This window comes from Mus caroli, unplaced genomic scaffold (assembly GCF_900094665.2).
Source record: "Mus caroli unplaced genomic scaffold, CAROLI_EIJ_v1.1 scaffold_13938_1, whole genome shotgun sequence".
Taxonomy (NCBI): domain Eukaryota; kingdom Metazoa; phylum Chordata; class Mammalia; order Rodentia; family Muridae; genus Mus; species Mus caroli.
Window position 1 is genome coordinate 1 of NW_018389727.1, and position 15817 is coordinate 15817.

A 15817-nucleotide genomic window follows, 5' to 3' on the forward strand; every position below is an offset into this window, starting at 1 on the left:
TCTTTGATTGTTGTGCCGATGTTCTCTATGGAATCTTCTGCACCTGAGATTCTCTCTTCCATCTCTTGTATTCTGTTGCTGATGCTTGCATCTATATTTCCAGATTCATTTCCTAGGTTTTCTATCTCCAGCGTTGCCTCACTTTGGGTTTTCTTTATAGTGTCTACTTCCCTTTTTAGGTCTTGGATGGTTTTACTCAATTCCATCACCTGTTTGGTCATGTTTTCTTGCAATTCTTTAAGGGATTTTTGTGCTTCCTCTTTAAGGTCTTCTATCTGTTTAGCAGTGTTCTCCTGTATTTCTTTAAGTGTTATTAAAGTCCTTCTTGATGTCCTCTACCATCATCATGAGATATTCTTTTAAATCCGGGTCTTGTTTTTTGAGTATATTGTGGTGCCCAGGACTGGGTGGGAGTGCTGCGTTCTATGTTGGTGAGTGGTCTTGTTTTCTGTTAGTAACATTCTTATGTTTGCCTTTCGCCATCTCTTAGTCTCTAGAGTTAGTTGTTGAAGTTGTCTCTGGTTAGATCTTGTTCCTTGGTGTTTATGTTAGCCTCTATCAGCAGACCTGGGAGACTAGATATCTCCTGAGTTTCAGTGCTCAGAGTACTCTCTGCAGGTAGACTCTCCTCTTGCAGGGAAGGTGCCCAGATACCTGGTGTTCGAACCTGCCTCCTGGAAGAAGTTGTGATCCACTCACAGAGGTCTTAAGTTCCCGTGGAGGGTCCTGTGTATACCTTACAGGTGTCTGCAGACTCCATGCCCAAGGTTCCCCAGTGCTGGCGTGGACCAGAAGGGTCTTGTGCAGGGTTTTCTGCTTCCCTGCAGTCTCAGGTCCCACGCAATTGTATTGGAGCAGCAGCTGTGTTCCACTCACCAGAGGTCTTAAGATCTCTGTGTATCTGGTGGGTCTCAGCCGACTCTGCTCCCTAGCTACCATGGTGATGGCCGGACCGGGAGGGACCAAATATTTGTTTTCTACCTTTAAACTTTTATGGAGAGTCCCTTGGAGACTTCTATAGAGTCAATATTGACATCAATGGACCCAGCTATGACCTTATGATAACTGGGATTAGCTTTTCCAAGAGGAGGAGAATTGAAGGCCAGAGTACAGAGTGAATTGAAGCAGTGTGTAGGTTCCTCTTGGGTGGTAGGACTGAGTAAATGTTCCCCTGTCCACAGTGTCACCATATGCCAGTATGAGAGACACTGAGTTTGGAGTAATTGCTATTTTTCATCTGTTATTTGAGACACTTATGCTATTGTTACAAATGTCATGATTTCATTTTCTGAGAGGGACTCTACCCCCTGTCATGGGAGGCATGAAGGGAGGTGAGATGATCCAGATGGACCTGTTTATACATCCAGAAGCAGGATCTATATCCTCTGGCCAGTATTACCTCCCTATATGTTCTTATGCTGTACCAAAGCTAGAATGCATTTATTTTGCTTGACACTGTGTTCTACCCAAAGGCAAAGAATATTACTTAAGTCAGGTAGTGTTCTTGTTGCGCCCACCTCGGCCAGCAAGGAAGACACAACACAGTCGGATTCTTCTCAACAGCCTTTATTGCAGGAACGCCTCGATGCTGCTACGTGGATTATTTTCAGGGGTATGAGGAAGTCAGGTGCAAATCATAAGACTTAGCTGCAGTCCCGGGCGCCATCTTGGGACTGCTGCCACACCCGCTCCTCACATCTCCTCCTTTTTTCTTTTTTGGCAGAGAGAATATTTGTCTTAGATTGCCCCCTGCAGCAATGCCCCTTACCCGTCCTTGGGAGACAAACAGCATTGGTTTGATCCCTGTCTTAGGTTGGTGACACACCCAGGGAGTCTTATCTGTCACTGACTACTTCTCTAGCATGCCAAGACACATATGGGGAGATTGTCCTGTCTGCATGCGGCAGGTGCACCAGAAGGCCAGGACGCTGATTAATCTATGGCCCGATCTTAATTGCTTCAAGCAAGCCTCATGGGTGAAGGTAGAGGTCTGATGCCCAGTGTGCAAGCATAGGGGCCCTACACAAAACCATCCCTTGGGCTCATCACCCACAGAGGTCTTGGCCAGCTCCCATGTCATTTTTTCTGGGGAAAGGGAACTAGGAAATTGAACCTTCATGCAATCAGAGTGCCTTCCACAGGATGCCAACAGCAAGCTATCCTCTGTGCAGTGCTTAGCCTTGCAACCCATGGCATAATGCAGCATTATTTCTTTAGAGTGGCAAGCCAAATCTGAGGAGATTGAGGCAAAGGCCTGCGCCACCATGGCAGAAGTGCGGGCCTGCACACACTGCACCTGACACATACACCAAACACACAACACACACACTATTACAAGCATACATCCCAGGGCTCCCATCAGTCCTGAGGCAAGGGATCAGTGCAACTACCATTCACCCCACATAACAACCATACATATAAGGGGCACTGCCCAAGGTGGAAGGGAATCAGGAACACTCCTCCAGGTAGCATTAGCTTTAGTAGATACAGCTGAACACAATCACTCATCTGTGAAATATTTTGAATCATCTGAAAACACAACAATCCCTTTAGCTGAAGCAGCATAGAAAAAAGGCAATAGTAGTGAAGCATTAGATATAAAGAATTGAGGAAACACTTGAATGCTTCAACGGCATGGGTTTCGGGAACACAGAGCTCTTCAGTTCTCTCTAGAGGGAGCATTTCCAGCCACAGGAACATCCACATCCTCATAGCTCTGCTTGTTTTGAATTGCTCTGGTCAGCCCTTCTGGGACCCACAGCTGTTGTCGGTGATCCTGGGGAAACACACAAACAGCTCCTCTCGCCCATGTCAATGCCAGTGAGCAATGATTTCCATGCCCTTATGGCAATCTGATTCACCTGCTCAAACACCTGCACTGGATATCCTGTCTGCTGTTGTGCAAAGCGACCTTGACCAAGCAGCATATCCCTATCCCATGCTGGATTTCCTTCAGCAGTGTTAGCCGCTGCCTGTTCATTTGCAAATTCAATAAGGAAGGCTTTCCAATCTAAATACTGCCCAGGTGAAAGGCATGCCTTCACCAAGACTGCCCAATCAGACAGCGTCATGCAGTGTCTATTCAAGGCCTCTACTTGAGCCACAGTGTAGGAGGCAGTTAGGCAGTACGTCCGCACAGACTCAGCCAAATTCCTGATTACTTTGAAATCTAGAGGCTCATGATATCTCCTCCCTGCTTGGTTGGTGAAAATAGGACAGCCCAGCAAGGAGAATCTAACCTCTCTCCAAACCTCCAGACAGAAGGTCCGCCTATAGGCAGCTGCCAAGGAGGCATAGGGAGTGGGTGCGGAAGCTATTTGCCTTCCTCTTCTGCCTCGGCTCTTTTGTTTTGTCCTTTCTGTCCACCTGATAACACTGTGTCTCCTTTTTCTTTTTTCTTTTTAAGCCCTTCTCCTCTTCCAACATACTCTCTTGTTGCTCTGTAAGGATTTTCTGACCTGTCTTGACTGCCTCTACACAGTTTCAAACAGTAACAGAGTCCATATATCAGAACAAACAAGACCAAAACTATCAGACCTACCCACAAATGGTCAATGGGAGAAAAAAGCATAACTCATGAAAATAAGCCACTACCAAAGCCAGGAACCTTAACTTGTCCCAAAGCCAGGAACCTTAACTTGTCCCAAAACCAGGAACCTTATCATGTAAATCCTTTCTTTCCTTCCTTTCTTCCCTCCTTTCCTTCCTTTTTTTCCTTCCTTTCTTTTCCTTTCCTTTCCTTTCCTTTCCTTTTTCTTTCTCGCCTCTTTCACCCTATGGGCGAGAAAAACATATCCCCCTTAAACCCAGGAATCAATTTGGGAGATTTACCTGTACCACCGTTCCTCAGCTGAAGAGTTCTGAATCCATGAGATCATCCTCGGGTCCCTGTACAGGCCACCAGATGTTGCACCCACCTCAGCCAGCAAGGAAGACACAACACGGTCGGATTCTTCTCAACAGTCTTTATTGCAGGAACGCCTCGATGCTGCTACGGGTCCCCAGGCACCCAGGAAACCCAGGGAGGTCTGCTTATATACTCTCAGTCCCCATCCACTTACAGCAGGCCACATCACCTCACCAGGAACACAGCTTCAGCCAATCAGGGAGGCAGGGGCATGTCTCCACCAAATATGGACTTGTTTACACTGCCAGCATCATGGTACACCTGCGCAGCTCTCACGATGGTCGTGGCTTATTTTCAGGTGTATAAGGAAGTCAGGTGCAAGTCATAAGACTTAGCTGCAGTCCCGGGCGCCATCTTGGGACTGCTGCCACACCCGCTCCTCACATGTTCTCTCACACAGAGATAGCAATCATTCTTACTGAGCACAAACACTATAACCCATTCTACCCAAGTATTCAGATCTTTGTATCTAGTTTCTACCAGCACAGTAAAAGCAAAGTGAGCCCTCCCAATATTATGTCCTTTAAATAACAAGGTAAATTAGGCATAATATTTTTATACATTTTGTAAAGTTTACCTGTATGTTATTTAAGTACTGGTTTCTCTGCCCTCATATCTTGTTTCAACCCTGGCATGGCATTGTAATGCTTATACCAAGAATCTCTTGTCTCAAGTTTGTGTAAACAATTCTTACTATTTATTCTCTGCCTTGTCAATAAGTGCTGATCACCCAGTGGCTAAGTAGAATAGGGTGAGATGTCTGCCAACTAGAGGAAGGAGGGAGGGAAAGAGGGAGAGAGAAAGATTATGATCAGCAAGGTGGATGGAGGATTTGGAGCCACAAGCAAGGGGTCCAGAGAGAGACCATGGAAGCACGAAAGAAACCTAAAGAGTCAGATCAATGATAATATGCAAGTATCATGAGATAGGGCTGGGAAGTAGCCAGATTAGCCTAGAAAGTACACTTGATCTTAGCCAAAAGGCCGAGAAGCGATAGCCTAGAAAGTAAAGGTAGATCATTTAACTGCTCAGTTATTGCGGTGCAGGTTTAAATAAATTTTGGTTTCTCTGTGTAGTTATTGTAGACTAGCATAAGATAAAAGAAATACAACTGCCAATTTAATTGACTGTTTACAGTTATAGTACGAATAATTAATTTATAAGGTATTTTCAGATGCTTTATCTATGTAATTTCAAAGGGTCAGTAGATGAAAAAATTAGGACACATATATTTGTCCTGTTAAGTTTCCACAGTATAAGATTATACATACATTAAACTGAAGAGTTAACAGAAAGGACATTTTAGTTGCATTAGTCAAAAGTTTTCCACTATTTATTTTCAATAATAAACAGACTGAAGACAATTCTTTCTTAGTCTTAATTATAAAGGATCACTGTTGCAAGAATGTCCATTTTCCCAGGTACTTTTTACAGTACCTTTCTTCATTTGGGCGCAGTGAGTCCCACTTCTTTCAGCCTTCTGAACTGAAATTTTAGTGGTTAACACCAGAAAGAAATCCTCTCTGTCCAGGCCCATATAATCATTTTTCAACTGTTTAAATTAATTTGTTTACTTATACCCATTCACAGCGTCTTCTCCCTCCTCTCCTCCCACTTCCTCCCTCTCACCTCTCCCTCTCCCCATCCTCCGCCCCTCTCTCCTCAGAGAAAGAGAGGCCTCCCATGGATGTCAACCACCCTTAACATACAAGTTGAGGTAGGACTAGGTGTATCCTCTCCTTTTGAGCCTAGACAAGACATCCCAGTTAGGTGAAAGGGCTAAATGAAGGCAACAGAGTTAGAAACAACCCCTCTTCTAATTGTTAGGGGTCCACAGGAAGACCAACTTTTTATTAGTATTCAGTCACCAGGCAAGAAAGGATGAACTGAAAATTTTGAGAAACTGGTTCTCAGTTTGTATGATGGGAACATCTGTGGACCCACTAAGATACAAAAGGCCACATTCCTCCATAGACCTATTTTAATCATAATCAATGCTGGATGAAGACCGATATGACTTACTCTAACATTATCTTAATCATATTACCATCTGGGAGAGGAATAATAGTAGTATCTAGATGGAGAAGTGGTCTATTACTGTCAGTATATATTTGTGTTTTATTGCTTTGTTTTGTTTTGTTTCTTCAGTCATCTTGGTAAAATCCACTGGAATGCTTTGAAAGGGTCTCAATTCAGGAAGCCACCCCACCCCTAACTCTGACCCCAAACCCTAACTCATATGTGTGTGACTTTTCTTACCACCTTCATTTTTCCTTTTGGTAAATTATATATCCTTCACATACCTGTTTATCAATGTTGTAGATTCTATAAAATTATAACTTTTGTACTATATCAAACTTAGCCTGTGTTCCCTAGTAACTTCCGTTTTATAGTATTTCACATGTTAGCTTCTAGTCTCTGAAGAATCCGAGTCATCTCTGATGAAGAGTGAAGGCAATTTATCAGTTAACTCATTGTTCCTGGAGCCTTTGGCTGACCTTGGAGGGCATGGCCTAAAATACAGGATGCCCTTTTGATCCATCTTACTCTCATTACACCAATGAGGTGGTTTCTGTGTATTGTTCTAGAACTCTAAGTATCTGAGCCTTGTAGGGACAACTGACAAGCACAGGACAACCTGAGCACATGCAGGAGTGGGTAGAGAGGAAAAACAGGACTGAGCCAGAGTAGTAAGGTCCAATATCCCAGTGTAAATCCTGCTTAAAGTTAAATAGAAGACAACCTGGTATTAGCTAATGTATTTGACTACCTCTTGAATCTTAATAAGTCTCACAAGAGGCATAGGGAAAAGTAGAGACTAGAGAATTCACAGGGGCCACAGGACATCCTTTGTAACTTGAAAAATGCTACACAGAGGACCTTTGCAATTTGGGTCAGGTCCTGGTACTGTTTTTCTAGTTGGGAACTGCTGAGCAAGACAATGTTGGACAGAAAAACTCAGACCCATAGCCAAGTTAACAGATGACATGTACAAAAGTGGTATGACAAATGACATGCCTAGAGAATTCATTAAAATCCAGTTTCTGTGAGCAGCATTTACTGGGGAGGTCATGTGGTCTGGGAGGACAACACTGTCAAACCTCCCTTAGGACAAAGCTTGGGTTCATTGTTGCCCCAGGGATGATGAAACTAGGCAGTTGTTGGTATTCTTTAAGCAGTCCTACTCACGCCCCTTTTTTTCAATTTCTACAGTGCTTTTCTTATACCATAGACACCTACAAGTGAACAGATATGAGAATCTGAGGATATGATTTAACATAATTCAGATCTGTTCTCTGCTGTCTTGATGATTGCTATTTTGAGTTGGGGTGACATGGAATCTCTGCCTACTCTTGATTTGTATTTCAAAGCTAGCTAAGCATGATGGGCATTACTCTTTCTGAATCAGTGTCTGCTTGCAGATCTTAGAAGGAAAGCACACTAAAGGATTCAGCCAAGATCTTGCCCTAGATCTCATCTCCTTCACAGCAAGGACTGGCAACAGCAGTGACTGCAGGGCCACTTGACTGTGATCTTAGTGTCAGCCACACAAGATCTGAAGAGCACGCCACTAGAAGAAACACCTCTCTTTTCTTGAGAATCTTGAACTTTGTGTTGGAGGTAAGGGCTCTGTCTCTGATCTAGGCAATATGTGGGAGTTGTAAGCTTTATAATGCAACATCATAACCTCCCTGCCTAATAGTCTCTCATTCCTCAGTCATAGACTCCAGGCTGCATCTTTACCCTAGACATGACATATAAGAACCCCTTTGAATGTTTGGAAACACTTGCAATTATTCTTGCCTTCTGAGTAAACCTATGATACTAAAATTCATGATGCTAGTTGGATGATAAAACTCAAAACTCAGTACTTTGTTTCCAAATACATGGATTTTCTTAAGCTCCTGATATCTGAACCACCCACCCAGATGAATATTACCACAAATATGGCTATCTATTGTCAGTTTTAGTTTTTTCTGCTACATATCTGCTTGACGTTGAAAATAATTAATAAAAGCCAATTGAAAACAATTTTTAAAATTAAATGCACTAAGCAATGAAACAGGGGACAAAGTTATGAAAATATGTTTCCAAAATTTTAGTTCCATTTCTTTAATTTCCTCTATCTATTCCCATGATTTTGAGAGAATATCTTCTGTATTATATTGATGCATCACCTGTCAATTAAAAATGTTTATGCTTAGGCAAGAAATAGTCCAGGAAAAGAAAGAATTATGGGATGAAGCCAGCCATGTGGCAGAATGCAGATTAAAATATATGAGGTATCTTAAGCTATGATTCCAGTTAGAGTAGAACCTAGCTATATAGCCAACATATTTATAAACATACTTTTAGTCTGAGTCTTATATCTAGAAGCATAGGCCCGGGAGGAGAACATAAAGTTCTACAACGTGAAGTACAGAAACGCCCCCTAGTGGTTTTAGCTTCTGCTGGCAGCTCTTGGTGTGAGGTCATCATACTGTAAATCTATTTTCCAGAAAAGAATTCTTTTTCACTAGCCCTGTATGCATGCCCTGATCTTTCTCTTTAGAGGATAAAATTAAGAGACAATGATCAGAATAGGAGGAAAGCATGAATCTTGATTGAAAGTGAAATAGGTAAGATTTTGGCCTCACTTATATCACCTTAATACTACCCTGTTCCTCTAGCTTCAGACCTTGAGCAGTAATCTGAAATAATGTCCCAGGTAAGTTTCTGCCTCCTTTTGTTTTTCTATCCATAAATCTTCTATAAAATTTATACAAGGGTATATTTTCAAGTCTCACATAGCCAAAAACACTGAGCCAAGATGTTTTTTTTTTTCTTGATTTAGATAAGCAAAGAGCTTCCAACAGGGTTTCTGTGTTAAGACCTGTTTCTGTCTGTTTTACTCTGTGGTAACAGGTATCATATGATATGACATAGAGGAAGGGAAAGGTTAGGTACCAAGGAACTGTGAAGCATCATTGTTGAGAGTACATTTCCCAGGCTGGCATCTTTACCTGGTTTAGATATGAGGAGTACAGGGGGATATGCTGCACTGCTTTTCATGCACTGACCTTCATGGTGCCCTCTTCCATCTCCTTTTGCACTGCTGGGATTTTTGAATTAGCAAGATTCTATTTGTATGAAGCCAACACATCACGTGGTACTCCTTGGGAAATCCTTTCTGAAACCCCGATTTTATGTTCTACCTATTTAATAGTTTAATTCAACTCTCAGTAATCAAGATTTTATGATACAGATTTCTGTGTGATATATTTTCATACTTTCAAAGTTACTTTAGAATCAAGTGCAGACCCTGATACATGGTCGGTTCTTAGGAAAATTTGAATGAGTGAAAGAAACAATTGGATAATGTGGCCCTTCCTGTTATGATCCTCTCACTTAAAGGTCACGACCTGAGATAACCAGAGTGGAAACACACAACATAGAAGAAATAAGTACAGCTGGTGGAGATACATTTAATGGTGAGTTTTTCATTTCTTTTTCAGTATGTCTCTTTTTTCTATTACCTAGCTATGAAACACATGCATTCCTAAAATGTAGACTGTGTAGCTCTTCTCTCTCTCTCTCTCTCTCTCTCTCTCTCTCTCTCTCTCTCTCTCTCTCTCACACACACACACACACACACACACACACGCATACTTCATTTCCTTTCCTTTTCAATTTCTTCAAGTGGAACTATCATGTGAATTCAGTATTTGGCAGGAGTACTTCCTTCTGCTAACATCTGTGAAGACTGTCAACTATTATTTACAGTCATAGTCTTTCTCTAAATCCTACATAATGGTTTGGCTTTGGGCTTTGCCCAACTTGTCTTATTTTTGTAACTCACAGCATTTCTCATGTGCTATAAATATAGGTATCTGCTGCCCCTCTGTGAAGCCCATCTAATTTTTTGTCCACTCCTAAACAAACTTCTTTCCACTGCCTTCAGATAGGCAAATGCCTTCTGTACCACTCTAACCAACATGTTGATAAGATCTAGCACAACCGTCAGTTCATTGCTTTTCACTTCTACAGAGTAGTCAGTAAAGGAGAGGAGGACATTAGAAAAATACAAGAGATTATATGGTTCAAGGACCAAAGATTTCTCTGGCAAGAAAGTTATGAATTCAATCAGAAAGAATAGGCAGAACTCTATACAAAGTTAGAAAATAAAAATATTTACAAATTAATCTTTAAAATCTGACTTGTAGTCACAAGCAGACTTCAGTCAGAAACAGAATTTAAATCAATGCCAAGTATGTTTGTTAATATGAAAACAGACATACGTTATTTGTCTGTGCACAAATTATTTAAAACCTTAAGAAAAAGATTCTCATTGTTTGGAGTTCTCAATATGCTGCTACCCATTTAATTGGGAATATACCAGAATTCAGTGAAAATACTCAGAAATCAGAGAATGTACTTAGCTAAGAAAAGAAAATATTCTTATGAGATTCTTGTTGGCCAACAATGAGATTCTTGTGGCCATCCCACAATGGCCTAGGGTAATTCCAGAGTGGATTGAATTCCCTTAGAAAGGCTTCTACTAAGAATGCATGTTTCTAGGAAGCAGAAAAGACTACTCAGAATGGAACCCTGGAATTCTACCTTGGAAAGTGGATTCATCTTGGTGGGGATTCTGGATGGCAGTGGCTCTCCTGAACTGCTCTGTGCCACAGTTACAACCCTGTACATGTTGGCACTGATCAGCAATGGACTGCTACTCCTGGTCATCACAGTGGATGCCCGGCTTCACGTACCCATGTACCTCCTACTGAGGCAGCTGTCTCTCATTGACCTCCTCTTCACATCAGTTGTAACTCCCAACACTGTTGTGGATTTTCTGCTCAGAGACAACACCATATCCTTTGAGGGATGTGCCCTTCAATTGTTCTCAGCAATGACATTGGGTGGTGCAGAGGACCTCCTTCTGGCCTTCATGGCCTATGATAGGTATGTGGCCATTTGTCATCCTCTAAACTACATGATCTTCATGAGTNCAAAGGCCTGCGNGCTCATGGTGGCCACATCATGGATCCTGGCATCTCTTAGTGCACTAGGTCACACAGTGTACACAATGCACTTCCCTTTCTGCATGTCCCAGGAAATCAGACACCTGCTCTGTGAGGTTCCTCCATTGTTGAAATTGGCTTGTGCAGACACATCTCAATATGAGCTCATGGTTTATGTGACAGGAGTGATATTCCTATTGCTCCCCCTCTCCGCCATTGTTACCTCCTACTCACTAATTCTGTTCACTGTGCTGCACATGCCTTCAAATGAGGGCCGGAAGAAAGCCCTTGTCACCTGTTCCTCCCACTTGACTGTGGTTGGGATGTTCTATGGGGGTGCCACTTTCATGTATGTGCTACCCAGTTCCTTCCACAGTCCTAAGCAAGACAATATCATCTCTGTATTCTATACAATTGTCACACCATCTCTGAACCCCCTCATTTACAGCCTGAGGAATAAGGAGGTGATTGGATCTTTTAGAAGAGTACTCGGGAGACATATTCTGCCAGCACACACCACTGTTTAGGATGATTCATCCAATTGCCTCTCACTATTCCTTCTTTAAACAAATTGCTATTTCAATTATTCTTTAATGTTTTTCTCTGACTTAGATGGTATATACACTATTATGCTTTCACATTATCTTCTATCGTGTAGTTGGTGTGAATTTTTAACTTAATTTTTGAGAATTTCAAATACAAATATGTTGGAGATGGGTGCTAATGTTTTGAATCTACATGTCCAGACACCAAAGGACCTGTCTCCAAATGGTTTTAAATTTATCAGTAAAGATGTCAGGGGCTAATGGCTGGACACAGGTGGAACACTGTGAGTGAACAAGGAGAGAATGGAGAGGACTGGGGGAAGAAGAAGAGGTCAAAGTAGTGGCAGGAGATAAAGTCAACCAGCCATGTGAGTTTGTGGGTAAGTGGCCATTGGCCCCTTCCCCAATTGGGTTTGGGGTAGCAGGGGAAGATTTAAGATTTAGGAGTGCCCAGCCTTTGAATTAGCCAAGGAAATTTTAAAATTAACTGGTGTGCATGCCTGTGTGTGTGTTTTCCATTCGCGAATCTGAGACAGCTCCTGGGCAGATGCGCGCACGGGACTTGCTGTGAGCACAAAACCTCACTGCAAGAGATGTCCCCAACACAGTAGACGAGAACCCACTTTTAAAATTATTTGGAGATTCTCAGATGGAATACACACAGAGAATGATACAGCCTGGGAGGGGGTGGTGGGAGAACTGATTTCTCAGTGAGCAGAGCTGAGTCACTTGGCTATAGCTAGCAAAACTAAAACAAAGGAACACAGCCTTGCCAGGGGGAGCCTCCACTAGGAGATGCTGGGGGTTCCTGCTGTGCAACAGGCTGACTGGCTCCCTGAGTGTTAGGAGATAGGCATTGAGACAATAAAGCTGCCTGCCTCCAGCCACCAGATAAAGGATAGAGATTTATAAATTTTATTTAACTGTTTTTAAGGATAGAAAGGAATATACAGATTTTGCCCAAGTCATGTTGGGATTTCCTTCCATGGTTCGAAGGTGATACAAAGAGCTTAAGATGATAGGCAGAGAGCCAGATAGTAGACACAGAGATATTAATCTCCATAGTAGGGAGGATTTAAGTATACATAGATGTATACAATATTGAGGTATTTGATCTTAAAAAATTAGATCAGAGGCAGGGGATAGGGAGCCTAGCCTATCTCAGACAGTAGAAACTTAGGCCTTGAGAATTTATATAAAGAAAGGGACATACTACAATAATCCCTGCAACACAAATACTGTACTTAGATTATTTCCATCTTCACTTTTCTTTTTAGTTTCTCATAGTCTCCCTTTGTCATTAATCAGTTTCCCTAGTAATGGGCTGAATTCCTTCCTTGCTATTTATGAGTCTACTATGCATGGATGCTTTGTTGTTACAAAGAGGCTGATGAATATATTCTGACTACAGCAAACAATTTTGAAATGCTAGTGACAGTATGATTATAAAGATAAAGGGTAGCCAGTCTGTTAGTCTATGTCTTTTTTTGGGGAGTTGAGTCCATTGATATTAAAAGATATCAAGAAAAAGTAATTGTTGCTTCCTATTATTTTTGCTGTTAAAGTTGGCATTCTGTTCTTGTGGGTGTCTTCTTTTAGGTTTGTTGAAGGATTACTTTCTTGCTTTTTCTAGGACGTCCTTGTATTTGTTTTTTTGTTATTATCCTTTGAAGAGCTGGATTTGTCGAAAGATAATGTGTGAATTTGGTTCTGTTGTGGAATTCTTTGGTTTCTCCACCTATGGTAATTGAGAGTTTGGCTGGGCATAGTAGCCTGGGCTGGCATTTGTGTTCCCTTAGTGTCTGTATAACATCTGTCCAGGATCTTCTGGCTTTCATAGTCTCTGGTGAAAAGTCTGGTATAATTCTGATAGAACTGCCTTTATATGTTTCTTGATCTCTTTCTGTTACTGCTTTTAATATGTTATCTTTACTTAGTGCATTTGTTGTTCTGATTATTATGTGTCGGGAGGAAATTTTTTTCTGGTCCAGAAGTTCACCCATTCTAGTTGCTACAAGTTCTAGTTTTAATGTCTTGTTTTTTTTCTGATTTTCAAGGATTGAAAATTTCTAGTGTTTGCTAATATACATTGTCTGTTCATTAAAGGTTGGATGTTTATTGCAGTCTTCATAACAGTTTGCTGATCTCTATTTCTAAATAGGCTACTCAGTTTCTCAGAGTAAGCAGTATTGGCAACAGGCAGTACCCTATATACAGTTTTGCTGAGTCTATAGTTGATGTTTACCATTGTTTCACACTAGAAAGTGTCCTAAGACCAAAATTGTTCCAAATCCATAGTTGATATGTTATTCAGAAGGAATCGGAGAGAGTATATAAATGGATACTTCTTTTCTATAAGCTCCTAGAAATAAGGTCAAGGTCAGAGCCCTCATCTATTGTGCTGGTCTAGGTATATGTTTGGGTCTATCCCACATTAGTTCCCATTGCAGAGGGAACCATGTACAGAACTCTTGTTTCCTTTGACAGTGAAAATTTATTTCCTCAGCATTCTGTTACCTGTAGTTAAAGAAGATATAGAATGGACAGTCTCATTGTCACCAACACAAAAATGTTGGGTCACATTAGGACCACATAGACTTCCAACTCTACTTCCACCTGGGGTCAGCATCAAGTCCTATACTACCTCCTGTGTTGTTCTGGATCTAGACTACTACACAGCTCCAAATAGTACCAGAAAGAGCACATACTATAACTTCCAGAGGGTGAAATGTTGCTTTGCAGCATTCTGCACAAGGCTGGTAAAGAGTTGGTAAGAAGTTTCTCAGTTACTTGAATAACATGCCCCGAAGCCCTACCATGGAATAGGAGATGTGGGATATGACAAGCACTAGTTTATTGCCAAATACCTAGTACTAGATTTCATTCTAAGACCCAATATTAAGGCCTTCTCCCTTTCCACTCAGAGTCCTCCATTATTTCACACTATGTTGTTTGGAATTTTCATGCCTTATTCATTTTATATATGTAGTCTCCATTTGACTGATACATATTTTACCTTCTTGTTCCATGTAATCAGCTCAATCTTCAGTTAGTTTCTCCATGATGCCATTGTCATAAGATTCAACTTTTTCAGTCACCACTCCTAACAATTGTTTTCTGCATTATTCTTTTTAATTGTGATTATAATTTTTTATACCTTATTTGTTCCAGATACCTACTTTTTTATCTCTGTTTAAGCTTTTTCTAAAACAAGTTATAAGTACTCAAACCTACAAAGTATAATTATAATACTAATAACAAAAATGCGAATTTATCAGACACTATAATAGAATGTATTCAATAAGTATGCATTGAGAAAGTTACAGATATAAGCAGTTGAGTTCTATATAAAATGATCAAGAAGAGTCTCAAATTCAAATTCAAAACTAACAGATAAGATGAAAATTATGCATAGATACTTTCACTGTTCTGGCATCTCTGACAGAATGTCTTAAATGAAAACTATTTGAAAAATTGTGGTGCTGTGACAATCAGATTGTCAAGGTTATTGTTTCATTCAATTATTGAAATTCAAAATGGAGCTCCTAAGGAAATATTACAGTTGGAACATTTCTCGAGGCTAAGTATGCCTACAGGGATAACTAGAAAATATCATACACAGGACCTTTTGCAGAATACAATCTTATGACCACACTGTTCAAATTTTCCTTAAGCTTTGTTTCTTGCAGAATATTGATTTCCTTGTCACATTGTAAATGTGTTATTGCTGAACATCCTGTGACTTTGCTTGTACCTCATGCTTCTTTAGGTTTGTTTTCTAGACACTGATGGTGGCTGAAATCATACATCCATGCAATCAAACCTTTTCTCAGGACAGTAAACTTCATAAAATGTCCCTGATGTTCAAATAAGGCATGGCTTGTAATTTTGATATTCATAGTAGTTTTCTTCTACCATATCTTAACATATTTTCTATTAAATTTCTAACATTATTATCTCTGTATTTTTTAATTACTTGTTAGAGGATTCACAACACTCAAGGGAGGTAGAGGAAAGAAATATGATTTATTCATTTTGTGAAGTGTGAGAAAAGAAGGAAGCAAGAGAAAGAATGAATAAAGGTGCTAGAACTATATTGTTAGTTGAAAGGTTTCAAGTACCCTTTACATTTCTGCAGCACCGCCCTTGACTGTGCTCAGTCTTCCAACCAGCTTCCCAAGAGCACCTTTCACATCTTTGTTTCTAAGGCTGTAAATGATTGGATTCAACATGGAAGTCATAACTGAGTAGAACACAGAGACAACCTTATCCTTTTCACTCATTGTCTTGGAGTTGGGTCTCATGTAGGCAAATATTCCAGACCCATAGTAGAGGACCACAACAGTGAGGTGGGACCCACA

At 40.8% G+C, this 15817-nt stretch overlaps 1 protein-coding gene across 2 annotated transcripts; it reads left to right on the top strand.

The window, feature by feature from the left end:
- Nucleotides 1-6509: 6509 nt before the first annotated feature.
- On the top strand, nucleotides 6510-12917 carry LOC110288266 (olfactory receptor 2AG2-like). Of its 2 annotated transcripts, XM_021154658.2 has the most exons (5): nucleotides 6510-6597; nucleotides 7330-7528; nucleotides 8460-8526; nucleotides 9302-9378; nucleotides 10466-12917. In XM_021154658.2, the coding sequence occupies exon 5, from the start codon at nucleotides 10488-10490 to the stop codon at nucleotides 11436-11438; it is 951 nt and encodes a 316-aa protein (XP_021010317.1). In that variant the 5' UTR covers nucleotides 6510-6597; nucleotides 7330-7528; nucleotides 8460-8526; nucleotides 9302-9378; nucleotides 10466-10487; the 3' UTR covers nucleotides 11439-12917. The 2 variants fall into 2 exon arrangements, with proteins under 2 accessions (XP_021010317.1, XP_021010318.1); XM_021154659.2 differs by lacking the exon at nucleotides 9302-9378 and having other exon boundaries at nucleotides 6510-6602.
- Nucleotides 12918-15817: the final 2900 nt, after the last annotated feature.